Source organism: Periplaneta americana, chromosome 2 (assembly GCF_040183065.1).
Source record: "Periplaneta americana isolate PAMFEO1 chromosome 2, P.americana_PAMFEO1_priV1, whole genome shotgun sequence".
In the NCBI taxonomy this organism is placed as follows: Eukaryota; Metazoa; Arthropoda; class Insecta; order Blattodea; family Blattidae; genus Periplaneta; species Periplaneta americana.
The window spans coordinates 66852331-66879114 of NC_091118.1; the positions used below are offsets into that span (position 1 = coordinate 66852331).

Consider the following 26784-nt stretch of genomic DNA (forward strand, 5'->3'; position numbering starts at 1 on the left):
TTATCTTAATGTCGTCTACCTTTTGATATCTTCTTCTGCTCCGAACTCTTCTTCTGTTCACCATTCCTTACAGTGCTTCCTACAGTAGGCAGTTTCTCTCAGCCAGTCGCCTAACCAATACCTTTTTGTCTTTCTGATCAGTTTTCAGTATCATTCTTTCTTCACCCACCCTTTCCAACACAGCTTCGTTTCTTATTCTGTCTGTCCATTTCACATGCTCCATTCTTCTCCATATCCAAATTTCAAATGCTTCTATTCGCTTTTCTTCACTTCGTCGTTATGTCCATGATTCTGTCCCATACAGTGCCACACTGCACACAAAGCACTTCACTAGTCTCTTCCTTGGTTCTTTTTTCCAGAGGTTCGCAGATGATGTTCCTTTTTCTATTAAAAGCTTCCTATACTTATGATTTTGGCGTTATCTCAAATTGTCTCCAACTATAACGAATGTTCGGTAATCCATGGATAATCCTGGTGTTCCTGTCGCTAAATACAACAATGCTCAATTACAGCGTAGTTGATACAACGTCGTTAAAACCGAATAAAATGATACGAATCTGGAGACAATTTTTATGATTGCGTGTGGCTATACATAAATTAGCGCAGCGGTTTTCAAATTGTGTTGCACGGAACTCCACCGGTTTCACGAGCAAATCCTAGGATTTCCTGGATCCTACATGGTTTTCAAATTTTGTTTCATAAGTTAAGAAGATGCTATAAAATGTATAGCAAAAACACGAAAACATGACTCAATATAAACATGAAATATCATCTATGGTAAAAGTAAAAAAAGTAAAGGCATCATAAATATATGCCATGAAGGCTCTTGGGGGGGGGGGGGGGGACGGAGGTAGATCCCCATGCTTTCGTGATCTCGGCACTAGAATGAGGTGGTGTGGTCGGTACCACTCTCTGACCGCTTTTTACCCCCGGGACAGAGCCGGTACTCAATTCTATGAGGCTGAGTGAACCTCGGGACCGTTCTGGAAGTTTGGCAAGAAGAAAATCCCGTCAATACCCGGGATCGAACCCCGGATCTTTCAGTCCGTAGCCAGCTGCCAATATCACCTATGATTAGACAATAATATGAATAATAATAATGTTTTATCCATTATTGAGGTTCGAATTTCTATGACGTCATTTTTTTTAACTTTATCTATTTTTACAAACTTCAGTTACATTAAACACATTTCTAAATTTTTCGAACAAGATGACACGGTTTTTGTTGGCTATAAAAATGCATATTTTTCCATATTTTAGCATTAAATCATATTTGAGTAGAAATGGTAGAAAAACATATTTTTGGTCATATTACAATAATTTTAACAGTTCTCCAGTATTATTAACGTCTTTTGTATCAATAATGGCAAGAGGTTTTGTTTGCGCTTGGCTTTTAATTTTGAATTCCCCTTTCCGAAACATTCTGTGGTTAAAGAAAGTAAATAGATTAGCCAGCAGTAAGTTGTCAAAACACAAATAAAAGAATGTTAGAAATATGGCCTGATTGTTGTTCATCGGTCTCACCTTCACCATCTTCACCCCTCTCCAATATAAGATACTTACGCGGTTCCAACTTCGCTGCTGTCAGGTACTACAACAGTCTATTTTACACATAGCCTATTTATTCCTTCAAAGTCTTAGGATCTGCTCTCGCATACAGCTCGTGTGCAGCGGAGGGTACTTGCACAAAGAGCAGGGCACTCATCACTGCGTTACAGAATCTATTGCGTTAACCCTTAATCTATACTGTTTTCGCTGTAAGAAAAAATCCTAATGTAAACATAAGCACGTGGCTGTCATACCCGTGATTGGCTCCCAGTCGAAACATTCACATGACGCAGGAAAATATAGTTCGTATTTGGAAACCACAATCTTGTATTATTTGAAAATAAAAAATTGAATTCTAGTTGTTAAATACGATGAAATATTTAACTTCACTCATGTGTAGCTACTTTTATATTTTGTTATGTACTATGAACGCGGATGAATACCAACAGTAATGTCGAGGTAGTCTGTGCTTGTAACAAGCTCGCGTCACTTGAGCTCGTAGTTGTTCACGTAAGCACGTGGTACTGAAGTATAGCTTCTGTATCCTCAACTGTCCATTGTGAAGACATAAGACTTAAGCATTCCCAAACCCACACCGATTGGCTACACTAAGGTTCGCTGCATACCCAGGTTCCTAACAGGCAACCCCACTCGTCCCAGGCCAGTCCCCTTCATGTGTCTCCAGCCGACCTTCGGAGAATGCTATGGAATGATGAAATGGAGAAATGTTGACGGAATGGAGATGCCTAATATGGGGAAACGGGACAACCCCGAGAAAATCCCCAACTGCGACTTTGTCCGCCATATTGTCACTATGGAATTTTCGAAGAACAAAAAATCCCAGGCACTACAGAGACTCGAACATAGACCCCTGCGTCACAGGCACAAGGTCTAACCACTCAGCTACCCCCGGGTGACTATAAAACTGCTAACAAAAGAACATCACAAAATCCTGGTCACAATAACGTTTGACATCTCAACATTTTTTTTAGATAGTCTGTTATGTAGATTTCAGAGCAATTAACTCCTGTCATGTTCGCATGCAATTATCGTAACTGCAGGAGGCCATGTAACTTCTATTAACAAGAAGTGTCACCAGATGGCAGAGTAGGTTAATTGCAGAGATTACAACATCACAATTCGACTAGCTCCACATTGTGCCAATTCCTTGTAGGGGGAAGGAGTTAAAGGAATAATTCTGCAATGAAGTTAGGTAATCTCATCGGAGGAAATGGCACTTAATGACTACACAAACAAAAAAGTGACAGGAGATTCATAGGATCCCTGTAATTCAGTGAAACGTTTATGCTTTCGGTTGGTTGTTATTGCGATGTTTGGATTTTTAAGGACCTGGTTCTCATTTATAAAGATAGTGAATAATTATGTTAAATACATTTAATGGAATTAATATAGTGTGTTATAAATTATTTAAGTTCCGCATAAAAAATCTGTTGATCCCTCTCCTAATACTAACGAATGTTTGTTGTCATGATAATTATTTCCAAGACTGCAAGTCAACTAGTGTTATCTCGAATTGTACCCTGCAACTACCTTCTCGAAATGCACTCTGCTACTATTATCTCCAATTATACTCTGCAACTATTATCTCCAATAATATTGTACTCTGCAACTATTATCTCCAATTATACTCTGAAACTATTATCTCCAATAATATTGTACTCTGCAACTATTATCTCCAATTATACTCTGAAACTATTATCTCCAATTATACTCTGAAACTATTATCTCCAATTATACTCTGAAACTATTATCTCCAATTATACTCTGAAACTATTATCTCCAATTATACTCTGAAACTATTATCTCCAATTATACTCTGCAACTATTATCTCCAATAATAATGTACTCTGCAACTATTATCTCCAATTATACTCTGCAACTATTATCTCCAATAATATTGTACTCTGCAACTATTATCTCCAATTATACTCTGAAACTATTATCTCCAATAATATTGTACTCTGCAAATATTATCTCCAATTATACCACAGTCTAATATATACAGTCGCGCAACTTCAACACTTTTTTGCCAACATTCACGACACTAGCGTTCAAGCGGCAGGCAAGGCACTGGTCATAGGGTTGATACAGCCAGTACGTGCTTTAAAGGTATGCGAGATGTTATAATAACGTTTTAATCATGCGTCGGAATAAAGGCAATGTGTGCTATGACGAAAATTGCAGTAACAACAAGTTTAAATCTCCGAATTTGTTGTTCTTCAGATTCCCTAAAGACCAACTCAGTCATAACCAGACATCGGATTCTAGGGCAAATGCCTATTTTGTTTCTTTAGGAGAAAAGTAAAAATAATTATTAATATTTGTGTTTCATGGAAACTGAAAGGTATTCAAAGAGTTTTATAATGCCCTAAAACGGTTATTAGAGCCTAATTTGTTAATATTCGCCTAAAAATGCCTAACTCACTGTAAAGTTTCGCATTTTACTCTTACTTTTTATAATTTATACATGCATTCACTGCGAAATTTAAGGCATTTAAAAAGTGGAAAGTTTGCTTCACACCGGCCATGAAACCATTGATAAAGGAAACAAAATGTTTTAATCTCACGACACTCGCAATAGATTTCACCGAATTTAACATGTTTGGAGGCATAAATGCCGACAAAGAACCAACCTTAGTTTTGAAGCAGGCAATAATCACAACATGTGCTGCTACCGATTCAGAGATATACTATACTATAAAAATGACTGTTTTCGGTCTGAAACCGATTAGCTGTACTGCCCTTCAGAGTGTCATAAAATCACAATTTTTGGAGAAAGAGTGTTTTTGAAATATTTATGAAAAGTCGTAAAACTGCGAATTAGTAGGGTAAACCGTTACAAAATATTTAAAAGAATGGCCCTCCTAGTGTTAACACTACCAGGAAATGCAACAATAAGTGGAACTTTGTATTTTTGTCCAATTGAATCTCAATAACAACGGTTCATTTGAATGCTCGTTAACAGTTGCTCCTTCCCTCACCTTATTTGTGTTGAGAAGTTTTGAGCGGTAGGACGTTTTCCTGTGAAGTTTAACGCGATAATGCCGAAAAATATAAGTGCAAAATCTACATTGATCCGGCAATGGCTAACAGAATATTCAGAATTCACTTATGATGGAAAAATAATATTCTGCAAGATTTGTAGCAAACAGGTATGTAACAATAGTTGAAATATATAAATTCTATTAATTTTAATGAGTAGGCCTATAATATTTATACACTGACTGAGCTATCCTGAGGCATAATTCTTTTTAAGACCACTACACTTTAACCTTTTAAATTCCGATAGTTAAAGTATTTGCAGGTCATTAAAATTTTGATTGTTCGAACCCACTAACTTTGTGATAGAAATACGGCAATACAACAATTAGGATTTTATTTTAATTCAGTTTACTTTACATTTTTAGATTTCGCAAGAAAAGAAGCGCCACCTAAAGCAGCATGTGCAAGGAGCGGCTCATAAGGCTAAAGCTCAGCAGAAAAATCAACTGCAACAAACTTTACTAACACAGCCTACTTCATCCAATCTCAGCAGCAATTTCTATGCTGATTTAACCAGAGCGTTTGTTGCTGCTAACATTCCTTGGAATGCAATTGAAAATCCGGTTTTAAGACAGTTTTTACAAAAATACTGCAAACAAAATATCCCATCTGAGTCGACCCAAAGAAAAAATTACTTAGACAGAATATACAATGAAACTTTAGCTTCCATTCGGGAGGATATAGGTGATTCTTACATATGGGTCTCTGTGGATGAAACCTCAGATCCTATGAATAGGTATATAGCAAATATGGTAGTAGGAAAACTTAGTCCTGATGGACCTTCGATTCCACACCTCGTATGTGTTAAGGAACTTTCGAAAGTGAATAGCCAAGTCATTGCTTATTTTGTAAATAAAGGCCTACAGTCTTTATACTCAGGTAATATAGACGATTCTAAAGTTCTGTTGTTTTGTACTGATGCCGCCTCATACATGGTTGCTGCAGCTCCACTTCTTAAAACATTTTATCCTAACCTCACGCATGTAACCTGTCTAGCACATGGCCTTCACAGGGTTTCTGAAACAATCCGGAATGAATTTCCTCTTGTCAATTCGTTTATTTCTAACACAAAAAAATGTTTTTGTAAAGCCCCATCCAGGATTTCAATATTCAGAGAGAACTTCCCAGATATCCCACTCCCACCTCAGCCGGTTGTTACACGATGGGGAACCTGGATTCAGTCAGTGGTGTATTATTCTAAGTATTTTAAAGAAGTGGTCACAGTTATTGATAAATTACCTGAAACTGATAGTGCAGCGCGTGTGAAAGCAGTGAAAGATTGTCTGAATGACTCACGAGTGAAAAACGATATTGCCTACATAACATCAAACTTTTCTTTCATACCTGCAAGCATTGAACAATTAGAACGTGAAAAACAATCTCTTTGTAGCCAAATAGCAATAGTAAAGGAAGCTCAAGTGAACATACATTCTGCTTTGGGCGAAACTGGGAAAAAAGTTAAAAATAAGTGGGACAACGTATTAAATAAGAATGTAGGATTTTCATTGTTGGAAAAAGTATCAAGAGTGATATCGGGGGAAAGTGTAAATGTTCCAGTAAGTATTGATGTTTCTATTGTACCTAATTTAAAATTTGCGCCTCTCACATCAGTTTCGGTTGAAAGAAGTTTTTCTGCTTTCAAAATGATTCAGTGACAAAAGGCAAAGGTTAACTGTGGAGAATTTAGAAAAAATTCTGGTGGTGTACTGTGCAGATAATTATAATAAAGTCTGAGCATGGAAATGAATTTCAATAACTTAAAATGAGTAATCTTGATATCAATAATCATTATTTCATTAGTTTCAATATATTAAATTTGTGCAGCTCTGTTTATAAATATAATATAGTATTCTTTTTTAATGTTTAAACATACTTTTTTGTGCGTATTTTAGTGTATAACTAAAAATTTCAGTGAAAGAAATAAGTATGATACCTTGATGTGCCTAAAATGCCTATTTTCATTAAAATAGAGCCTAATTTTACAAATTTTGAGCTTATTTTAGGCGCCTAAAACTGCAATTTTTAGTGCCTTAAAATCCGATGTCTAGTCATAACCTATAATCCACGCTGTAGGTAGCCTACGTATGTGTTCTATAAAACATTTATTAGTTATCAGTTACCTATTTGTATGTCAGGAAGGAGAGTTTAAATAAAAACAAAGTAAATACCTGTTACAGTATATTATTGTTTTGCAGAGATCATGTGTAAATGTGTAACCATTCCGATTTTGGATAATGTATCTACAGTTTTTAATGCAAGTAATTCCATATTTTTTGTATTCGTGTTTTTTTTTTTTTTATATTTTTCAAAAGTTGAATGTTATATTGCATTCAAGTAGGAATTATGGTGTTATTTTTTCAAGAATTCATGGCGTATTATAATCCTTTTGCAAAATATTCACTTCTTGAATAAATCCAGACTGTGTCGATAAATTTCTGATGTGTTGGTGTAGATTCATGTGGCAGACGTATTAAGTTCTAAAGAAATAAAAGAGCCTTTTTAAATTTAATATAAAAAGCAATCTTTTCTGTAATAATTTGCATGACTGTTATTGGTGTTGATTTTACATTACCAGTGATTATTTGAACCGTTCAGAGCAGAAGTGGTATAAGTCAAAATTAGGTAATGAGGTTGAAAGTAAAAATTATGTAAAATACAGAGCAAAGTAGCAATTAATATATCCTTAGTGCTATTCACTGACTACTAATAGTTTAAATAAATTCAATATTAACTGCTACTTTGCGCTGTATTTTACAGAATGTTTACTTTAACCCTCATTACCCATTTTTGACTTTCACCACTTCTGCTCTGAAAATAAAATTAGGCCTACATTTTCTGAGTTAATTGAAGTTACAATTTTTTCAACAAAGTTGTGTATTCATTTGTTCTCACCTACGTCATAATAACAGTAAGTGCATGTAAATTACGTATTATATAGCTAGGGTAAGTTAAAATTAAGCTTATGTGTGAAAACTGGAAATGTAATGTAAAATGCGGTAAACTTTCCATAAAAATTTAAACCATAATATCAGCACTATTAGCGACTCAAAATAATAATAAAAAAAAAAATTGAAAAATAATGAACTTCATAAATCATTGTCTGTCAAATTAAGGTTTAAATCCTCCCCTTTTTTATTTTCAAGTTTACCTCAGCGGCCGAGTTTACCCCAATTTGCGGTATGGAAAATAGTTAATTTCTCAGGAAATAGGGAGAGGAGTTCACCACGCGATGTACCCTACGAGATATGCCCTACAATTTTCACTCTTCTCACAGGAAATATAGAGTTCCAATGGTTTATAAATATATTTAGGAATGAATTGAATTAACCGTCCACGTACAATTATATTATTTCAAACCATGATACGTGATCAGGGCCATGATTCAGTTGTAAGGAGCAGAAAGAATTACGTTTATTCCCAGCTTCTGAAACTTTTAGATTAACTGCGTGTGAAATTCTTCCAGGATTCTAAAGTAGAATTAGTAAGAACCATATACACTTATTGTATAGCATAAAAATATAAAATAAATTACGCAAAACCCGTTTTCTGATGTGTTATATGTCGTGTGCACACTTTTAACTTGCCTGCCGCTAGAAGGCTACTGTCGCGCCAGCTCTCAAATGTTGGCATATTTTATACGTATGAGTTGCGTGACTGTATCTATTAGACTGTGATTATACTCTGAAACTATTATCTCCAATAATATTGTACTCTGCAACTATTATCTCCAATTATACTCTGCAACTATTATCTCCAATAATATTGTACTCTGCAACTATTATCTCCAGTTATACTCTGCAACTATTATCTCCAATAATATTGTACTCTGCAACTATTATCTCCAATAATATTGTACTCTGCAACTATTATCTCCAATTATACTCTGTAAGATAAATTATCCCAATGTAAACAAGTATTATTCTGAACAACTAACCATTCGAGGTTATAATAATAAGATCCATACTCACAGTTGAATCGAAATACAAATGAATGAAATAACACTCCTTGCAATAAAAACAACTCGAACATTTGAAGTTATGAAAACATTGGGCCATATTCATAGACATTCTTAGCGCGGGCTTCTGGTGGATGATCAGCGAACTAACGTTTTTCGTATTCATAAACCAGTGTTAGCGATATATATGATATGAATCCTGGGCAAGTAATCAGTCGATAGTCGGGGCTAGTTTAGCACGCTCCTAGCGCGGGCTAGCGAAATGTCTATGCATAGCACCATTATTTTTAACTATTCTATAATTATCTATAATTTTGAACCTGTTTAATTTTATTGTAAACAATTTTCACTTACTGTGCCAGGCATGAATTGAATTGAAAGAGAGGGGATATTGGAGGAGAAATTTAGAAGGTACGCGAAAACGCTTTCTTGCTAAGGGAGTTCGGGGCTAAGAGAAACTGAATATGTGAGATCCAAGCCTGTTGGCCACTTGTCTCACTCCGGGTTTCGCTGCTCCACTGAAGGGAAAAAGCCGAAAACGGACGTAATTCCTTAGGTAACGCATACGGGGGAAGGGGGATGCGCTCGAAAAGCTGGCAGTCTGCACATTGAAAGGAACTTTGTCCTTTCGCAGTGGCAAGACAAGGCCGACGGAAGAAACGCCCGGAGTTGGAAGCCTGCACATTGAAAGGTTCACAGTCCTTCCGCAGTGCGAGCAGAGTCGAGTAACCTCGCTCATATAACAGGGTAATATAATTATGGAAGCTGAGCTAGAGCAACTAACTTATGTCGAGAATTTATGTTGGAAAATTTCGGGAATATTTACAGTAGAGAAAGGCATGTAGGTCCGTGGCCCATTCTTTTACGGCTCATCCCAACATTTGTCTTAGCGCCTTAGGAAAGCCACGGAAATACCTTAAGCAGGATGAGTTGTCTCAATTTAAGAGACTAGTCAATTGGCTCTTAGATGAGGGGCGTACTGAATGTGTTGTCTCAGTGCAGGAGACCAGTCAATTGGCTCTTTGGTGACTCAATTAAGACGCGATCGGCGATACTTACTTATGGCTTTTAAGGAATCAGCACGTTCATTGCCACCCTCACATAAGCTCCGCCATCGGTCCCTATCCTGAGCAAAATTAATCCAGTCCCTACCATCATATCCCATCGTCCTCAAATCCATTTCAATATTACCCTCCTATCTAAGTCTCAGTATCCCCAAAGTTTTTTTTTTTTTTTCCTTAGATCTTCCAATTAACAACACTCTACCCATATATGCGTTTCTGGATTCACTCATACGTGCTACATGCCTTGCCCATCTCAAAAGTCTGGATTTAATGTTCCTAATTATGTTAGGCGAAGAATATAATGCGTGCAGTTCTGCGTTCTGTAACTTCCTCCATTCTCCTGTAACTTCATCCCTCTTAGCCCCAAATATTTTCTTAAGCACCTTATTCTCGAACACACTTCTGTTCCTCTCTCAAAGTGAGAGTCCAAGTTTCGCAACCATACAGAACAACCGGTAATATAACTGTTTTATGAATTCTAACTTTCAACTTTTTTTGAGACCAGACTGGATGATAAAAGCTTCTCAACCGAATAGTAACAGGTATTTTCCGTATTTATTCTGTGTATAATTTCCACTCGAGTGTTATTTATATATATTGTTACTGCTACGAGGCAATTTTTACTTATGATAATTAATTAACCAATGTAATTAATCAAGGCTGAGTATTGGAACCGAGTCTAACTTTTGATTGTTGATACATACGATACAAACAAAACTAATGTAGGAGGGAAACCCCATTATTTATTTTGAGCAGCAAGCTTTTAATTATCAGTGTAATTCGATTTTCATTGGTCAATCTATCGTCTATGAATTCGTTCACTGACTGAGGAACATTCGTATCACAAATATTTGTATACTTTAAAGTTGATTTTTAAAGTCATTATGATCTATGACATATAGTAAATAGACTGTGCAATTACACAATACAGGCAATTCGAATATCAAAATGAAACAAACACTCGAGCATTAAAAGAAGCCTGCAATAAACGAGGTTCCTTTTTTTTTTAAGATAGGCATCTCCTGTGTACTTAATAAGATTGCTAAAGCTCGATGGAATTAATCTGCATCATCTCGTGGGGTGCGGCGACTTGTGACGGGGGGTGGATTTGCTTGCTTTTTCCACTCTGGAATTAATCCCATCCGAACTTTGCTAGTATTATTAGGTACACACAAGATGCCTGTCTTGGAAATAGCGAAACACGTTTTTGCGGGCTCCTATTATTTTCACAGAACTGTACTTGGCATCGGAAAGAGTTGTTATGTACCCCTCCCAAAAAAAAAAAAGCTCGATTTTCTTGGGCATTGTTACTGTGATACACCGTGCACTCTGATTATGAAATCACTCACTACTGGTCTGTCACCTCTCACCGCAATTCAGCTGTCGGTGTGATTCCTGACGCACATGACGCCATTCAAATTCGTTATCAGAGATCGGAAACAACCCTGTACATGCAGGTCTAGGGACTCATACCTTGTTACTCTTTTGTTCTGTATTTCCGATATGATACTGTATGCCCAACAAAAAAACAAGCAAAGACTTTTCTTAGAATAACAACTTCAAAGGTCGTGTTTCGTAAAAAAAAAAAAAATACAATTGAAGACCTAACATTCAAAATGTGCAAAGTGCCAATTTTTCAAATTTAATTTTATTCTATCTAAGGGAGGAATAACCCTATGACAATACCGTACTAAATTATCTTTGTCGTAGCTCAACTGTAAGTGACTCATTCGTGCGCCGAAAGACGATGTTGTAGGTATCTCAACATCCATTTCGCAGTGTTTTTTTCACCAATATCTCAGGAAGTTGTTTTTGGCACTTAGCACATTTAGAATGTTAGGTCCACAATTTTAGGACCCATGTTTATTACACTTTCTTTTCTGGTTTTGAAGAATAATACCATCTCTCAAAATATTGAATGTTATTTTTTAACATAATGTGTAATCATTTGTAAGTTTCTCGTTGCTTAAATGTGAACACTGGATTCTTTGATGAGATTAACGCTTATCTTGTGTTGTTGCAATTATCGCTTATCGTCATTCCAACATGTACCTTTAAAGATAATGTAATTCCCAAGCAATTAACACTTCTCATTACGTCATGTTCGCATACTGCCAAAGTAACTGCAGGAGGCCATGTAATTTCTGTTAACAAGATGTGTCACTAGATGCAGAGCAGGTTAATTGCAGTTATAGAGTTACATTACAATCTGACAACGCTGATCATGTGAACTCTGTACGAGGCTTCGGATTAAAGGAACAATTCTGTGGTGCAGTTATGTGCTTCCATCGGAGGAAATGGCACTTACAGCTGCACAAAAAAGCGCCATAAACATTTCCGCCGTGATGGGGTAGGGCTCCCACACTGAGGGACGGCCGCGCCCGTGTATCCCGCAAAGGGAGGGCGCTGAATCAGAGGGTCAATATCGGGGAAAACTGAATCAGCGGTGAGTCACCCGCCCGCAGCTCCAGACCGGGCAGCGATGCAAGAAGTCGTCGTATCGGGTAGCAATTATAGCATAGCTCGGCGTATAATTATTTTACGACATTACGCTTCTGTTCAAGGACGCAAGAGTCGACGATCCTACACGTAAATAATTCTCAAGGCTATTTCTTATTTACGATTCTGTCTACACCCAATGCGCTGTTAAGATTTGGAGAGTTGATCAAGCGATAAGGAATTCTATATTATTATTATTATTATTATTATTATTATTATTGGATTATCACTTTGAAAGAGGAACAGAGGTTAAAGGTGTTTGAGAATAAGGTACTTTAATTTATTTTATTTATTTATTTAACTAGCTAGCTAGCGAGTACAAATTAAAATTATAAAACAAAAATGTTCCTAGCCACTATCGTAAGAGCCAGGCTCCTGTACGGTGTGGTCTTAGACAACAATATAACATAAAAGTTACAAAGACCGTTTACTAAATACGATAATTAACTTAATTTAAACCAATAAATAACACACAAGAGCAAAAAAAAGAGAGAGAAAAAGCATTTAATATAAATTGACAATCAGACAGGAAGCCAGTGATATTCAATAAAAACATCAATATAGTCGACAGAAATAAAAGGTAAAAAATGCACACATTTGTTGACATTATATATCATGAATAATTTTATAAATTTCTTTTTTAAAAGATTCAATTTTAAAATATTTCAAATTTGTAAAAAAAAGTTTATAATTTTCTTATAAAGTCTTGGGCCGAAACTAGCGCCCTGTTTAAGAGCTGCACTTGTATGACATTTAGGTTCAATTAATGAAAAAGTAGACTTTTGTCTGCGAGTACGATATTCATGTCGATTAGATTTATGTTTTATTTGATTTCTGTGGTAGTAAGTTAGTAAACTATATTTATAATTTTTTTCAATAGTTAATACTTCAAAATCTGTATAAATTAAATTTGTTGGATAATCCATATTTTTGGTTAGACAAATGTTTATTAATCTTCTATGTAATAAAATTAATGGATTAAGTACAGATGATGCAAAAATAGGTAAATATTTGGGGCTAAGAGAGATGAAGTTACAGGAGACTGGAGAAAGTTACACAACCAGAACTGCACGCATTGTATTCTTCACCTGACATAATTACGAACATTAAATCCAGACGTTTGAGATGGGCAGGGCATGTAGCATGTATGGGCGAATCCAGCAATGCATATAGAGTGTTAGTTGGAAGGCCGGAGAGAGAAAGACCTTTGGGGAGGCCAAGACATAGATGGGAGGACAATATTAAAATGAATTTAAGGGAGATGGGATATGAATGTAGAGACTGGATTAATCTTGCTCAGGATAGGGATCGAGGGCGAGCTTATGTGAGGGCAGCAATGAACCTCCAGGTTCCTTAAAAGCTATAAGTATATTTATATTATTATTATTTATTATTATTATTATTATTATTATTACCTTCTCATTATGTCAAGTACAAATGATGCTGGAAGAAACATTTTAAAATTTTATATTTAAATCATTTCTTTGGAAATAATTAATATTCATTTAAATTTCACTACCATTATTACATATGGCCGACTTTGATACAATATACAGCACTAACAAAGTATAAGGACATCCCACATAAACCCAATATTTTTTCCTGTCTTGTCTAAAATTGATCTGTGTAATAAGTATCAGACCTACTTAATATTTATTAAAAATGAATTCTTTCAGTGAAAATCAGAAGTCTCTAGTTCTTTTAGAGCGTGTAAATGCCAATTTTCTTCGGAGATGTCAGGAATGTGTTGCAGCAGAGGAACATCATTTTCAGCACCTTCTGTAGTCAAGAATGGTAAACAATATGAATATTATAATTTAAGTAGCCGACTCTAGCGACTGTAGCGGACCCCGTTCACCGGGAATGACAAGCGCTGACGCCGCGCCAGCTTGCCGCTGAGAGAATGCCATAGATCGCTGTTATATGCACTAGTGTCGTGCAATGTTCGAACATGAGAGGGGATATCTTTTTCTACAAACTTCGCCCTACTCCACAGGCATTCCAACAGTACGTGGGCGTTATGCATGTAAACTAAAATAATCGAGTCCATTGAAAACCGGTAAGAGGTCTCATGTTCGGTTCAAGTTTGCCGAGTCTCTGTACAACCGAAGCTCCCTTTGCTTTTGTTGAATCTTTCCCTTTCCTTACCTATGTTCGGTGCCTTTCTCCTTAGTTCCTCCTCTCCCTGCACTCTTATGCTTTAGCTGCAAAAGGATGTTAGGCACATATCCTGCGAAGTTACGCATAGTCATGAGCAGGCTTCGAGACTTGGGACCCGATACAATAAGTTTACTGTGCATGTATTGTAAGTTGTTGACTCGCTGCAGGTAGTGACGGGTAGAGATGTGTTGAGGTAACAACGTTGCTATTTAGAGTAGAGTACGGTAGAATGGGGAAACACACACATATGTACATTCTGAAAGTAAATATACATTACAGAATGACAATGTCAAAAGAATGTGAAAAGCATTTATTCTCCTGTCTTTTATAAACATTTGTGTTTAATTATACACAGTGTTAATGGTGGAAATAAACATTAGCAATTTTAGTTTCTTCATTTATCCTATTGGTCGTCTTTAGGAAATGCAGTTACAGTACAATATTAACCAGGGGCGGTTTTTCGGGTGAAGCTCGTGAAGCGGCACTTCACCTGTTTACTAAGCGCAACTTCACTTATTTACAAGTATTTTAATATTTTATTTTATTTCACTTCATTTTTGTCTTTTATGTTCTGTGTTGTGATATGTTCTGCACTTAGGTATTCTGCATTATGGAATACTAGTCCCACTGTCACTACTGGTTGGCGCAGAGTGGAGAAGGGTGACAATTGCAGCTACATCCCTTTCTCAGAGGTAGAGCTTCTCAATTTGCGGATTTGTTTACGGGTAACCATGGCAACGAACCCTTGTAAGATTTCTATAGAACCTGTCTGCGAGGGTACTTGAATCGCTGACAAAATATTTCTCTTGTAGCTGCAAACACCTTATAGCCACCTGGCTTGGCTCTTTTGAAAGGAAAATAACGACACGCGAATACAATGAGATAAAATTCCTTGAGTTTCACAGTGTTTACACTTCTTTGTGCGTGTTAATATCAGCTTGTGAGACGTGTGAATGGAGTGACTGTGTTATGTCTTGTTGCTAAAACGATTTATTAGAAGATTAAGTTAACTAAGCAGTTATTTATTTTTAGTGATAGTTTTATAATTATTTTTAAAAGTGGTGACTCAAATATTTTTATTAACAACGAGGAATTTATCATATAAACGATAGTGTGTAGCGTGTTGCAGACACCATTTTCGCGATGGACTGAAGGTGATGAAAGAGATTTATTATTACCAGGAATCCACCGGCGTGGCTCAGTCGGTTAAGGCGCTTGCCTACCGATCTGAAGTTGCGCTAGGGCGCGGGTTCGATCCTCGCTTGGGCTGATTACCTGGCTGGATTTTTTCGAGGTTTTCCCCAACTATAAGGTGAATGTTAGGTAATCAGTGGCGAATCCTCGGCCTCATCTCGCCAAATACCATCTCGCTATCACCAATCTTATCGACACTAAATAACCTCGTAGTTGATAGAGCGTCGTTAAATAACCGACTAAAATAAAAAAAAATGTTAGGGGGGAAACACTTGTTATTAATTTATCGGCAAAAAAGTTAAAAAGGAAAGGTGCAAGATATTACAACAAACATTTTAAAAGTGCGTGATATAGTGAATATCAGTGGCTGTGCTGTAGTTCTTATTTGGAAAAATTGTTTTGTTGGCCCTGTTTGTTAGTTGGAATAAAAAAATCGGCATGGAACTCTGATAGATTTTGTGAAAACAGATGAAGTTTTTGTCAGTTTTTTTTGAAATGCTAAAGAAAGGGGTGAATTATCAGGGCGGAAATATGTTAAGCTGTCAGATGGGAACTTCTTCAGAAGTACAAACAAATATTTTTGAAATACTTGACGTCATTTTTATGCAAGTTAACACTAGATATCAAGATATTGAACAGCTTCAGTTTTGCTCTTTTGCCAATACTTCAAAATTTCTTCAGTATTCAAATATTTTTCCTTCTAATGCTCTTGCCACTCTACAAAAGACTTTCCCAAATTTGTTCAAAATAAGTCGTTTGAAAACAGAACTAGAGCTTCTCCATGCAGATCATGAGTGCCAGAACATTTCCCCTGATACAAGCACTAAAACTTGTAAGAGAAAACAAAGACGTATTGAAGAAACCAATAGGCTCTTTTCCCTTGTTGTGACATTACCGTCAACAAGCGTTTCAGTGGAGCGAAGTTTTTCTGCACTCAACTGCATGAAGACAAATCTTCACAATTCAATGGCACAAGGGAGATTAACATCATTGGCGTGCATCTCCATTCACAAGGACTTGGTACATGATCTGATTGAGAAGCAGCCATTTCACGACGACATCAGTGAAAATTCTTCTTCCGTAGAGACAGACGAATCAACTTAATCTACAAAAAAATAGGTAAGTCGTACATCATGTTCCTTAATAAAAGAGCTTCACCAACTTTTGAGGTTGCGAGCCGCCACTGATATTAACAGCAACTTATAACTTCCACTTGAAATGCTTTACTAAACTGAACGAACATTTATTATTAAAAATGGCAACCTTGGTTCTTACTCCACGTGGACTTGATATGTACACGTCAAAATTCAATCCTGGATTGCCATTGGCGGCAACAGTTTGTTGTAAAATATGATTGGAGCGGTGGGACTAAAAGAACCACAATCACAAGCGACAAACAAAGACTTATAAATACTAAAGACTCGCCGGTCGTTACTCAGGCTGGCGCGGCGATAATACCGAATTGCAATGTACAGTACTACAAGATGCATTTTCAGTGTCTCAAACGTAAATCTTTTTCGCTTATCTGTCAAACATAGTTTGTACTGTGAAAAGCTGCGCTCTGCCTCACATAACGTCATACGAGCAAAACGAAAAACCTATCATCATTGCAGTCTCTAATAGACAATCCTTTATTCTCGGGTGGCTCTATGTCCACTAATTTGCTGTTTATGTTACACAATGTTCCATATCCGTTATTTTTACATAAATTTGATTTCCACTTCTGTTTTACACGTTCTGTAACTGGTGTACTTGGTTCTCATTAATTCTCTGTAATTTCCTCAATTAATTTAAGGGCTTCCGACATCTCTTGCTCTGACTTTTCTAACCGTGTAATAGTTTCAGACACAGTTTGAAAATAGGTTTGTATGAAAACCAAATTATTCGTCAGAACCTTCAAATCTAGAGCGTTTTTCTTTCCATATTTGTTGGCATTCATTCTACAGTATCCCCACCCACTGTACGCTTTATCTCTTTACTCAGTATGCCGTTATGCGGATTTCTCACTGAACTACTCTATTGGGTCCGAAGTCTCGAAGCCTAGTCATAAGTATCTGTAGGTAATTTTTCTTGTAATCGATATGACTAAACATTCACAAGAATACGCATAAATAAATCAAACAAGATATAAAAAAACGCATATGTTCAAAGTACAGACTAGTATTGTGCAATGTTCAAACTTGAGAGAGGATACCAAGACATTGCAAACTCCGTCTTATTCCATATGAAAGAAACTAATAGCAAGATATATGCTCAAATCCTTAAGCGGTTTAAAATTGTGTCTTGCAATGTTCGAACATGGGAGGCACCCAAGACATTACAAACTTCTTATTTTATATGAAAAACTATCCGCAAGATCTGTGATGAAACATGAAGGGGTGGGAGCGGAGGACAGCGAATAGTTTTATAACAAATTGAAACAAACACGACACGCCTTTTTTGTAGAGCGAACATCGACGAATGTCGAATTTCGTCATACTCCACTAACTTGAATCGAACATAGTGCCTGTAATACTTTCATCATCCGTATAGGAATACAAATATTATTACCGAGCAACTGTGATTTATTTGAATATTATGTGAAGAATATTTTCTGTCGGTAATTGATATAGTAACAACATTCATGAATTTTTAAAACATTTGATGCGCCTATATGTACGTATATTTCTGTTGATGTTTAACCCTGCATTACTCAGGTGGGGTGTGGTAACCCCGGTGCGTATATTTCAACGAAAATCTAAGAGATGGAGCTAGTGTATACTCTGTGCATCTGTATACCTTTCAATCACATCCAGAAGAGTTCACTTAAGAAATTGTTTAAGTGAACTAAGAATAGTATATTTAATTGCGTTTATCTGATTTCTGAAACTTGCGGAAAAATATATTAGTTATTTAAAATGGGGTTTGTGAAACCCCACCTGAGCAATGGTGAGAATATTTATAACATGAGTAACGCAGGGTTAATTATATTTTTGTAATAAAAATTACTTCCTTAGGTTTAAAACAACTTCACACGAATTGTTCTAAAATCCTCTCTCAGCTAAAAGCATTAAGGGTTGGGAGGGGAGAGGACAGTTAACTTCAAGGGCATGTATCGTACAAGGCGCAAGTCCGAGCAAGCTGCGACAGAACCGCTTTTTCAAAGCAGACTTCGGTTCTTGTCTCGCTCGACAAACTTGAAATGCACGACACTAATATGCACCATACTCGTAGTTAAAAAAAAATGCAAAAATAAATTAAATAATTATACAAAATTGTAGTACAACTATACCTCGCTTGGTAAATATGAAGGTTAATAGCACATTTATGACTTCGTAGGCCTATTATTAAGCAATAGATAACGCAAGAAACAGCAAATCTATATGTAAACTGTAACACGATACAGCATTACTTCTGACAGAAAACTTCATTGCATCACGGAATCCTAGAAGATGAAGGTAATCGTGAAGACAGGACACAATGCTCAGCATATTCTTTTATTAGCAAGCCTAACTCTTCCGCAGAATTCAGACTAATTTTGCAAACGATTTTATGAAAATGATATTTGATCTATTTGGTTTACCCCAATGACACAGGACTTCTTTCTAGCCATTCTTTCATGCAAGTTCTGTCCTCAATGCCATTCAGAGAGTTTCGGCACTAACATTCTTATGTACAGTATTTGGTGTTCTATTTCTGGGGCTGATGTTTTGGCACTTAATATCGGTTCTTTATTGATTCTTTTAATAATCATGTTGTAATTCTTAGGAAAAGTATGAAAATTGTATGTCAACAAAAATTACCGAAACCATATTATATCAGTGTCTCCAAATATTTTATGAACTCTGTACTACCGCTCTTAATGAGTCACTCCCATGCAGTTATCAGTTCCAGTTAAACTTCTTTATATTTGTACAGTTATCGTAAGTAAACTGATTCTGCAATCCAAGTACTTACGTCGCAAAAGTAAGCTCGGCAAGATGTTCTTAATTTCATCAGAATTAACTTACCTTCAGACTGAACAAGAGTGAAAGTACTGTCTTTCTACATCATTTTTCTTATAGCATAGGGGTGTCAGACTGTACTTTTTCCTCATATTTTTATGTTTTTTAACCGTAAAATCCGTCTTCCGTCATTTGAGAGTTATCTACGTTTCCCCTCCCTCCACAATATAATTGGACAGAGTTACGCAATAAGAGACCAAGCGTCAAAAACCTGTTTCGAGATATGAGCCATTGAAATATTTTATTTTATGCAAGAAGTATTATAACAGTTATAGCCTACTACTACAAAAAAAAATACCACAAATAATACCAGAAAAGGCTAACCGATTTTTCATAAGAGACCAGCAGTTGAATTAATATTTCAAAGCAAGATAAATAGATAAATTTTATACAATAAACGAATTTTTGCTTATAAATAGCAGCAAAATTCAGATATCGCATTCTTGATTTTTTCCGAGTAATTAGCCTGCCATCAACAGATTTGTGCAAATATCTTTTTTTTTTTAATTGTCGTAAATTGCGCAACTCCGTCCAATTAACTTCGGCATTGAGTCTACTAGACTAGACGCCATTTCGGAAAGCGGTCAGCTACTATATGGGCCGTAGCACTTCTGGTATGTGACGTCACAAACTTGTACAGTAGAACCAATGGGAATCAGTCTGTAACAAATACAGTACTTCCCGAGTTCGTTTCTTCACGTGTGAGTGTTTCAATACATTGAATAAGTAAAACTAACATTTACTGTGTGTGCGTGTGCGTGTGTGTGTAAGATAAGTAAACGGAAGAAGAGACTGTAAAACGACAAGTATTGCACAGGCAGGCGCGGAAAGTAGTGTTTAAGGTGTATAATTATTTCAAAAATGTTGATGAGCAGAACGCTGCCGGCCATCTTGATGCTGGCTGCAACGTTGCCAATGCGCAAGAAACGACTGCATGCGGTATGGGATTGAGAACCGTGCAGAGAATTGTTAGTGAAGGAAAGAGGGTTTGTTTGTCATGCTTACAGTAATCAACGGCTAAGGTCATGATTGTCTTTTGATAATTTAAATTCTCTCCTGAACTATTTATATTGCACGTGCGCGTGAAGTGGGATGTGGCAATATTGTATGCTGCCTTGCTGTCTCTATCTGTCTCTCTCGACGCAAACGCTAGCAGACTACCGCCTTCCGAATTGCCGTCGACTCTAGACCTCTATGCAGATATCGTCGGTTTCTTGGTAAAAGTGACCAAGTCACATTCCAAGGCTTCCAAGTATTATGGAAATTTGAGACATAATTTTATATTAAAAACTAATAATATAGCATATTTACCTTCAAAATAACTTATTACTAACATCTAAAGAAGTACAATTATCTTTTGATTGATCATTAAACCTTTAAATGCCTTTTCCCAACAATTTTGCATTTTGGACTTGGTCACTTTTACCAAGAAACCGACGATATTTATTTTTGTAATGCTGTGATCAGATGTTAATAAATAAGTGTTCTGTTGAACTGACCTACAGGCAATTCTCAATTTCAATTAGTCATGCAGAAAATCTATAAAGAGAATAAAAAATAATACATAAAACATTGCTTCGGCCGAATATACAGTTTCTGCAAATGTATTTTATAACTTTAAATGTCTAAAACAGAGTTAAGAATGACAATGATCTTACACTTTTAAACAATTAAACATACAATTGTGTTACTAAATCCCTGCGAAGTTCTATTATACTTCCTTATTCTTTATTAAAAAATTCCCCCCCCCTCCCAAAGCAAATCTGACATCCTTATTGTTGCAGGATATCTGGTATATCCTACACCGCACTTATTACAAATTTAGTTTTATGCTTGCTTCCATAACAAAAAGTATAATACAACTTCAGAACACATTGTGGGGGGAAAATTTTGTGATATATGACGCTTATTGTTTAATTCAAACACGACTAGACCACTGAACACGAGAACAACTAATCTAATCCTACCTTCACGGCGCAGTCAAACCGGTTCTGATGATTTGACAACATAACCTTGCTCTTACTCCAAGTGCTGTGAGGAAGAGTATTCAAGTATAAAGTCGACAGATTCTAGACTAGAGAATCAGCGAGAGAATGTTTCCTCGTGTGAATCATCAGCTCGTTGCAGTTCTCTGCTTTTGGACTTGCACCCCATTAAGGTTAAACTACGTAACCGTATCAATAATGTCTGAACTTCAAAGCTCAAACGTCTAGTTCCACAGATGTGTACGTTTCAGTTTCAATGTAATTCAGCTTCGTTAGAGAGGCCAGATAATATGATTATATGATATTGTTTACTTAACTTCGCACTTCAATTACAGTGGCCATTCAGAGAAGATGAAATAGTACGTTAACTTAAGGTTAACCGGTACAGATTTTTTCACAATTTCTGGAGACAGATATCGACATATGAAAAAAAAAAAAAAAAAAAAAAAAGAAAGAAAAAAACTTTTAACATTTATGTTAGTTTGCCATTCACTTGAGTTGTTTTTACACACAAAAATATTCATCCTACTTATCTACTAAACAAACTACTGGTATTTTTTATAAGGGTGAATTTTTTAAGCAGGCCTACTCTGAATCCGAATATTGCAGCAAATTCCTGACAGGTTATGTTGAAGTTGGTTGAGACAGTAAATATGGCTCAACAGTTCTAAACTCAGGCAGTGTCTCAAAGCTCAAGTCCATGCTAACAACTAGCAACTAGCTGACTTGTAAACTCCACACTAGGGAGCTTCGAACATCTATACTGAAATCATGGCCTTCTTCATTGACTATTTTTCTCCATTTGACTCTTAATTTTCGAGCAGTTCCAGAAATAACAATTCTGCGTCGAAACGTTCCGCCATTTTATATTGCAACTAATGAATAATTAAAAATTTAAAGACGGAAATTTCTATCACTAAATTTAATGATAGTTTTACTGGTTCGTTAGGCTAAAGATGCTTGGTGAGATATAAAAATGATTTAATGAACCAATAAATACATTAATGAATCATTAAAACCTTAAGGAAGCTTTGTGAAACCGGCCATAAGACTGGTAATATATAATTTAAAAGATATTTTGGAATATTAATATAGGGAAGATAATCTTTATAAGTCAACTGATTATCATACTGACGCTTATTTCGGTGCTAAACTATTACCCATTTAATATTGAGGAAATGTGCGATCTCGACGTGGCAAGAAATTGAAGTCAGATTTGAATATTCTACAAACAGAAATAGGCCACTTGTTCCAATTCACCAGCTACTATTAACTCTAGATTCTATGTTACTGGCTCTTCAACTATAGCCGATGTCAATAGTGCTTCAAAATACGCAGTGAGTAAATAATAAAATGTTAAACAAAATTTGATTCAATCTTTACGTCTAGAGAATTTAAGATAAGAGTTCAATAACAAACGAACTACTGTTAGCAAAAATCGAAAATCGAAAAATCGAAGAGAATTGGGAGGAAAATTTAAAAGGTACGCAAAACGCGTCCTTGCAAGTGGGTTGGGGGCTGTACAAAACTAAATATGTGAGCTCCAAGCCTGTTGGCCACTAGTCTCACTCCGGGTTACGCTGCACCCCTGAAGGAGCTCTAGAAAATTTTGAAGGGGAAGCCGAAATTGGACGTAACCTCTTAGGTACCACATACGCGAGGGGGCTGACATTGATCAATTGATCACGGAACGGGCGAGGAGGAGTTGGCTGATGTTTGCCGTTAGAATGGCAAGATGCCGTCATCTGTTGTTCGATGACAAAGCATGTGAAGGCCGTCGGAAGAAGCGCCTTGAAATCTAATCTGCAATTTGAGAGGTCCCTGTCCTTTCAATTTGCGACTTATTGAGTGACCTCGTATATTTAATAGACTATTTATATTATCTGAACTAGGGCATACATCGTTTATAATAAGGGTGGAATATGTATGGGGAAGGGCATATAGGTCCGTGGTCCATTTCTTTTAGGGCTCATCCCGACATTTGTCTTAGCTCCTTAGGAAAACCACGGAAAACCTTAGGCAGGATGAGTTTAGCAAAAATCGAAAAATCGAAAAATCGAAGGAGAATTGGGAGGAAAATTTAAAAGGTACGCAAAACGCGTCCTTGCAAGGGGTTGGGGGCTGTACAAAACTAAATATGTGAGCTCCAAGCCTGTTGGCCACTAGTCTCACTCCGGGTTACGCTGCTCCCCTGAAGGAGCTCTAGAAAATTCTGAAGGGGAAGCCGAAATTCGACGTAACCTCTTAGGTACCACATACGCGAGGGGGCTGAGATTGATCAATTGATCACGGAACGGGGCGAGGAGTTGGCTGGTGTTTGCCGTTAGGATGGCAAGACGCCGTCATCTGTTGTTCGATGACAAAGCAGGTGAAGGCCGTCGGAAGAAGCGCCGTGAAATCTAAGCTGCAATTTGAGAGGTCCCTGTCCTTTCAATTTGCGACTTATTGAGTGACCTCGTATGTTAATAGACTATTAATATTATCTGAACTAGGGCATACATAATTTATAATAAAGGTGGAATATATATGGGGAAGGGCATATAGGTCCGTGGCCCATTTCTTATAGGACTCATTCCGACATTTGTCTTACGCCTGAGGAAAACCACGGAATACCTTAGGCAGGATGAGTTGTCTCATATAAGAGACTAGCCAATTTGGCTATTATGTAGGAGGTCATGAGCCTTGTTGATTTGTCTCAATTTCGAGACCAGCCATTTGGCTATATGATGGCTCAATTGCGAAGAGATGGGAGAGATGTAATTGTTAATTAGGCAAAAATATCAGTTCGGAGTGTTATAAAGGGAAAGGAACGAATTTTATATGAGGGTTCTAATATGATATATATGGCTAAAGGAAACATAAAATGAAAATAAACAAAACAGTTATTGAATGTGGAAAGACAGTATATTGTGACAAAAAAAGGCGTTATGTAGTATCACTTGTGAAAATAAGTTTCATAAAATAAACAACCTTTTTGTATAAGATAGAAATTATAATGCGTGCTGCCATCTAGTGGTGGAAGAATAGACTAGGAAAACCAATTGGCGGTGGGTGGGTGGTTGTATTGTTTTCTGCTTTTCTTCCAGTTAACAGATTTTGTCGTGGTTGATAAGCAGTTATACATGCGAAATATTTCAAATGAATTGGCTGATAAGATCATCTAAGTAATTCATGTGTGTCGCTTTTTTAATTCCATGTGGATGTGATAATTGAGGTGTTGGCTGGAAGATGGGCATAATTCGAATTACGGCGTTTATCCGTAAAATGGCTGTATGCGTTCTTTGGCGGCGTTTCTACCAACCACCATAATGTTATGCCTCTACTCCCAATAGATTGCAATAGAGAGGTATTATTGAATTGCGTCCGTCTTCCATCTCACTACTGTGGTTCGAGGACCGGCGAAGGTAACTGCAAGGGTGTTGGCGTTGTCTGACGAATGTTCTGATCTATCCTATTTTTCTCAAAGCCACGAAATTACGGTATAGCACTAAATTAAAAAGGCAGTGTCCTAATGCAGTTTAATTACGAGTTATCAGCTGTTATTTTTTTTGGAAATTCGAATTCTTTGTTTATAAACAGTTTTCCAGTAAACAGCTCAAGAAACTTAATTCTCAGGTTTATGAACTGAATGGTAATTTCCTGAGACATTAGAAAAGAAACGTAGAAAGATGTTCAAAAGATATCTATGAAAATTACGTTTGGCTATCAACAATCGAAATAAATGTGGAAAAGGTAAGGGCCTGAAATATTACAATATTAAAAAAATGTAACGCAGGTACCAACAATGTCATGTTCCAAGTTAACGTGTTATTCTACATTGAACTCACATTTTATTTCCAAAGCATCATCAGATTTCATAACCCCCAATTGTTAATGAGGTGTCCATGTTTGTTCAGTATACAAGCAGTGAAAGACTGTTCTGAACCAGTTCTGAAGATGTCCCATAATAGGCTGAAACATGTTAACCAGGTACGGTAAAATTTAACACGAGAAAGAATATAATATATATTCCGAGTTCTAACATTTTCTTTCAATGTGAGGAAAGCATTCCCACTTCTGTTTCCAACAGCGCCGAAGATATTCTGTTCTGTGGAACAGATGTCATAATGTAATTCCAAAGTGAAACGAGTATTTTGTAACAGCATTGTATTTAGTACTAGCCCAGAACAACACTTATTTTGAAACGTAGTATTCCAAAATAACTGTTACGTTATTTTATCCCCACCTCTAGTTACAATAAGAAGAGTGACTCAGCTGTATTAGTGATTATTACTCTAGGTTGGCCAGGCTGGTTACCGCTGACCGGGTGCAGAGGACGAATAATGAAGGCCACATGGTACGTGCCTCACGTATGTTACGTGCAGAGGCGCAGTTCATCTCTCGAGGTCGACGCACGTCCGAGCACAGGTGGGCTTAGTGGACACAATCTTCCCTTACTACATGTGGGTGTGCTAGATGAACCATTATTACAAACGCACGCAACTTCATTAAAATTTAATAAGTTCAAATTGCATAACATACCTACTAGCGTCGTGCATTACAGGCGCTATGTTCCGTTCAAGTTTGTCGAGTATGGTGAAGTTCGATATTCGGCGATTTTCGCTCTGCAGAAGCAGGCCTGTCATGTTTGTTCCACATTGTTATAAAAATATTCGCCGTCTTCCACTCCCAGTCCTTCGTGTTTTAACAACTGAAAGATTTTAGCACAAATCTTGCAATTAGTTTTTCATATTAAATAAGACGAAATTTGTACTGGCACGGTTGCCTCTCTCATGTTCGAACACTGCAAGATACTAATACCCCAGATCACATATATAACAGATTGATCATCCCTATGTTAAAATTGGTAGCACTTTGAAGAGAACAACCGCCAGGATCGCCACCCTTCTGCCGTAAACGAACACGAGATGGCAGTACAGTCGCTAATGCAATCGATTTTTTTAAAGAGTTTTAAGATGTTTATATTAAAAGTACCAGGTCTCTTGGACCCTTGCCTTTAAAAAATATGATTTTATAATTGAAATGTAAATAGTATGCAATTGAAATGGGAGTTATGCCGTGACTCTTTATGTAACAACTAGATGGCAACATAGTAAACCTGACAAAAGTTGTTACCGTCAAAGCCTATAAGGCCGAGCAATCTGGGTATATACGATCTAGGCTAATACAACAGCAGTTCCCAATCTGTGGTCTACGAGTGATTCGAAAAGAGTCCGCGGAAATAACTCATGTTTTAAATCAGCATTTGAATTAAACTCAACTTCATCATGTTCTCTTATTTTTCTCAGCGTGCTGTAATATTTGCAGCTCCACACACAAAACAGCAACTCCAT

The 26784-nt window shown here is 36.7% G+C and overlaps 1 protein-coding gene across 10 annotated transcripts in view; it reads right to left on the minus strand.

Moving 5' to 3' along the window:
* The window catches only part of pnut (septin 7-like protein pnut), a 394868-nt gene that overhangs the window by 185394 nt on the left and 182690 nt on the right, over nt 1-26784 (minus strand). Inside the window, exon 1 of one of the 10 annotated variants that reach the window (XM_069817913.1) lies at nt 21434-21490. The exons of the other annotated variants lie outside the window; for them this stretch is intronic. Coding sequence (XP_069674014.1) covers nt 21434-21475 — 42 coding nt within the window. The 5' untranslated portion in view covers nt 21476-21490. Of the gene's footprint in view, nt 1-21433; nt 21491-26784 lie in introns of those variants that run through there. 10 annotated transcript variants of the gene reach the window in all.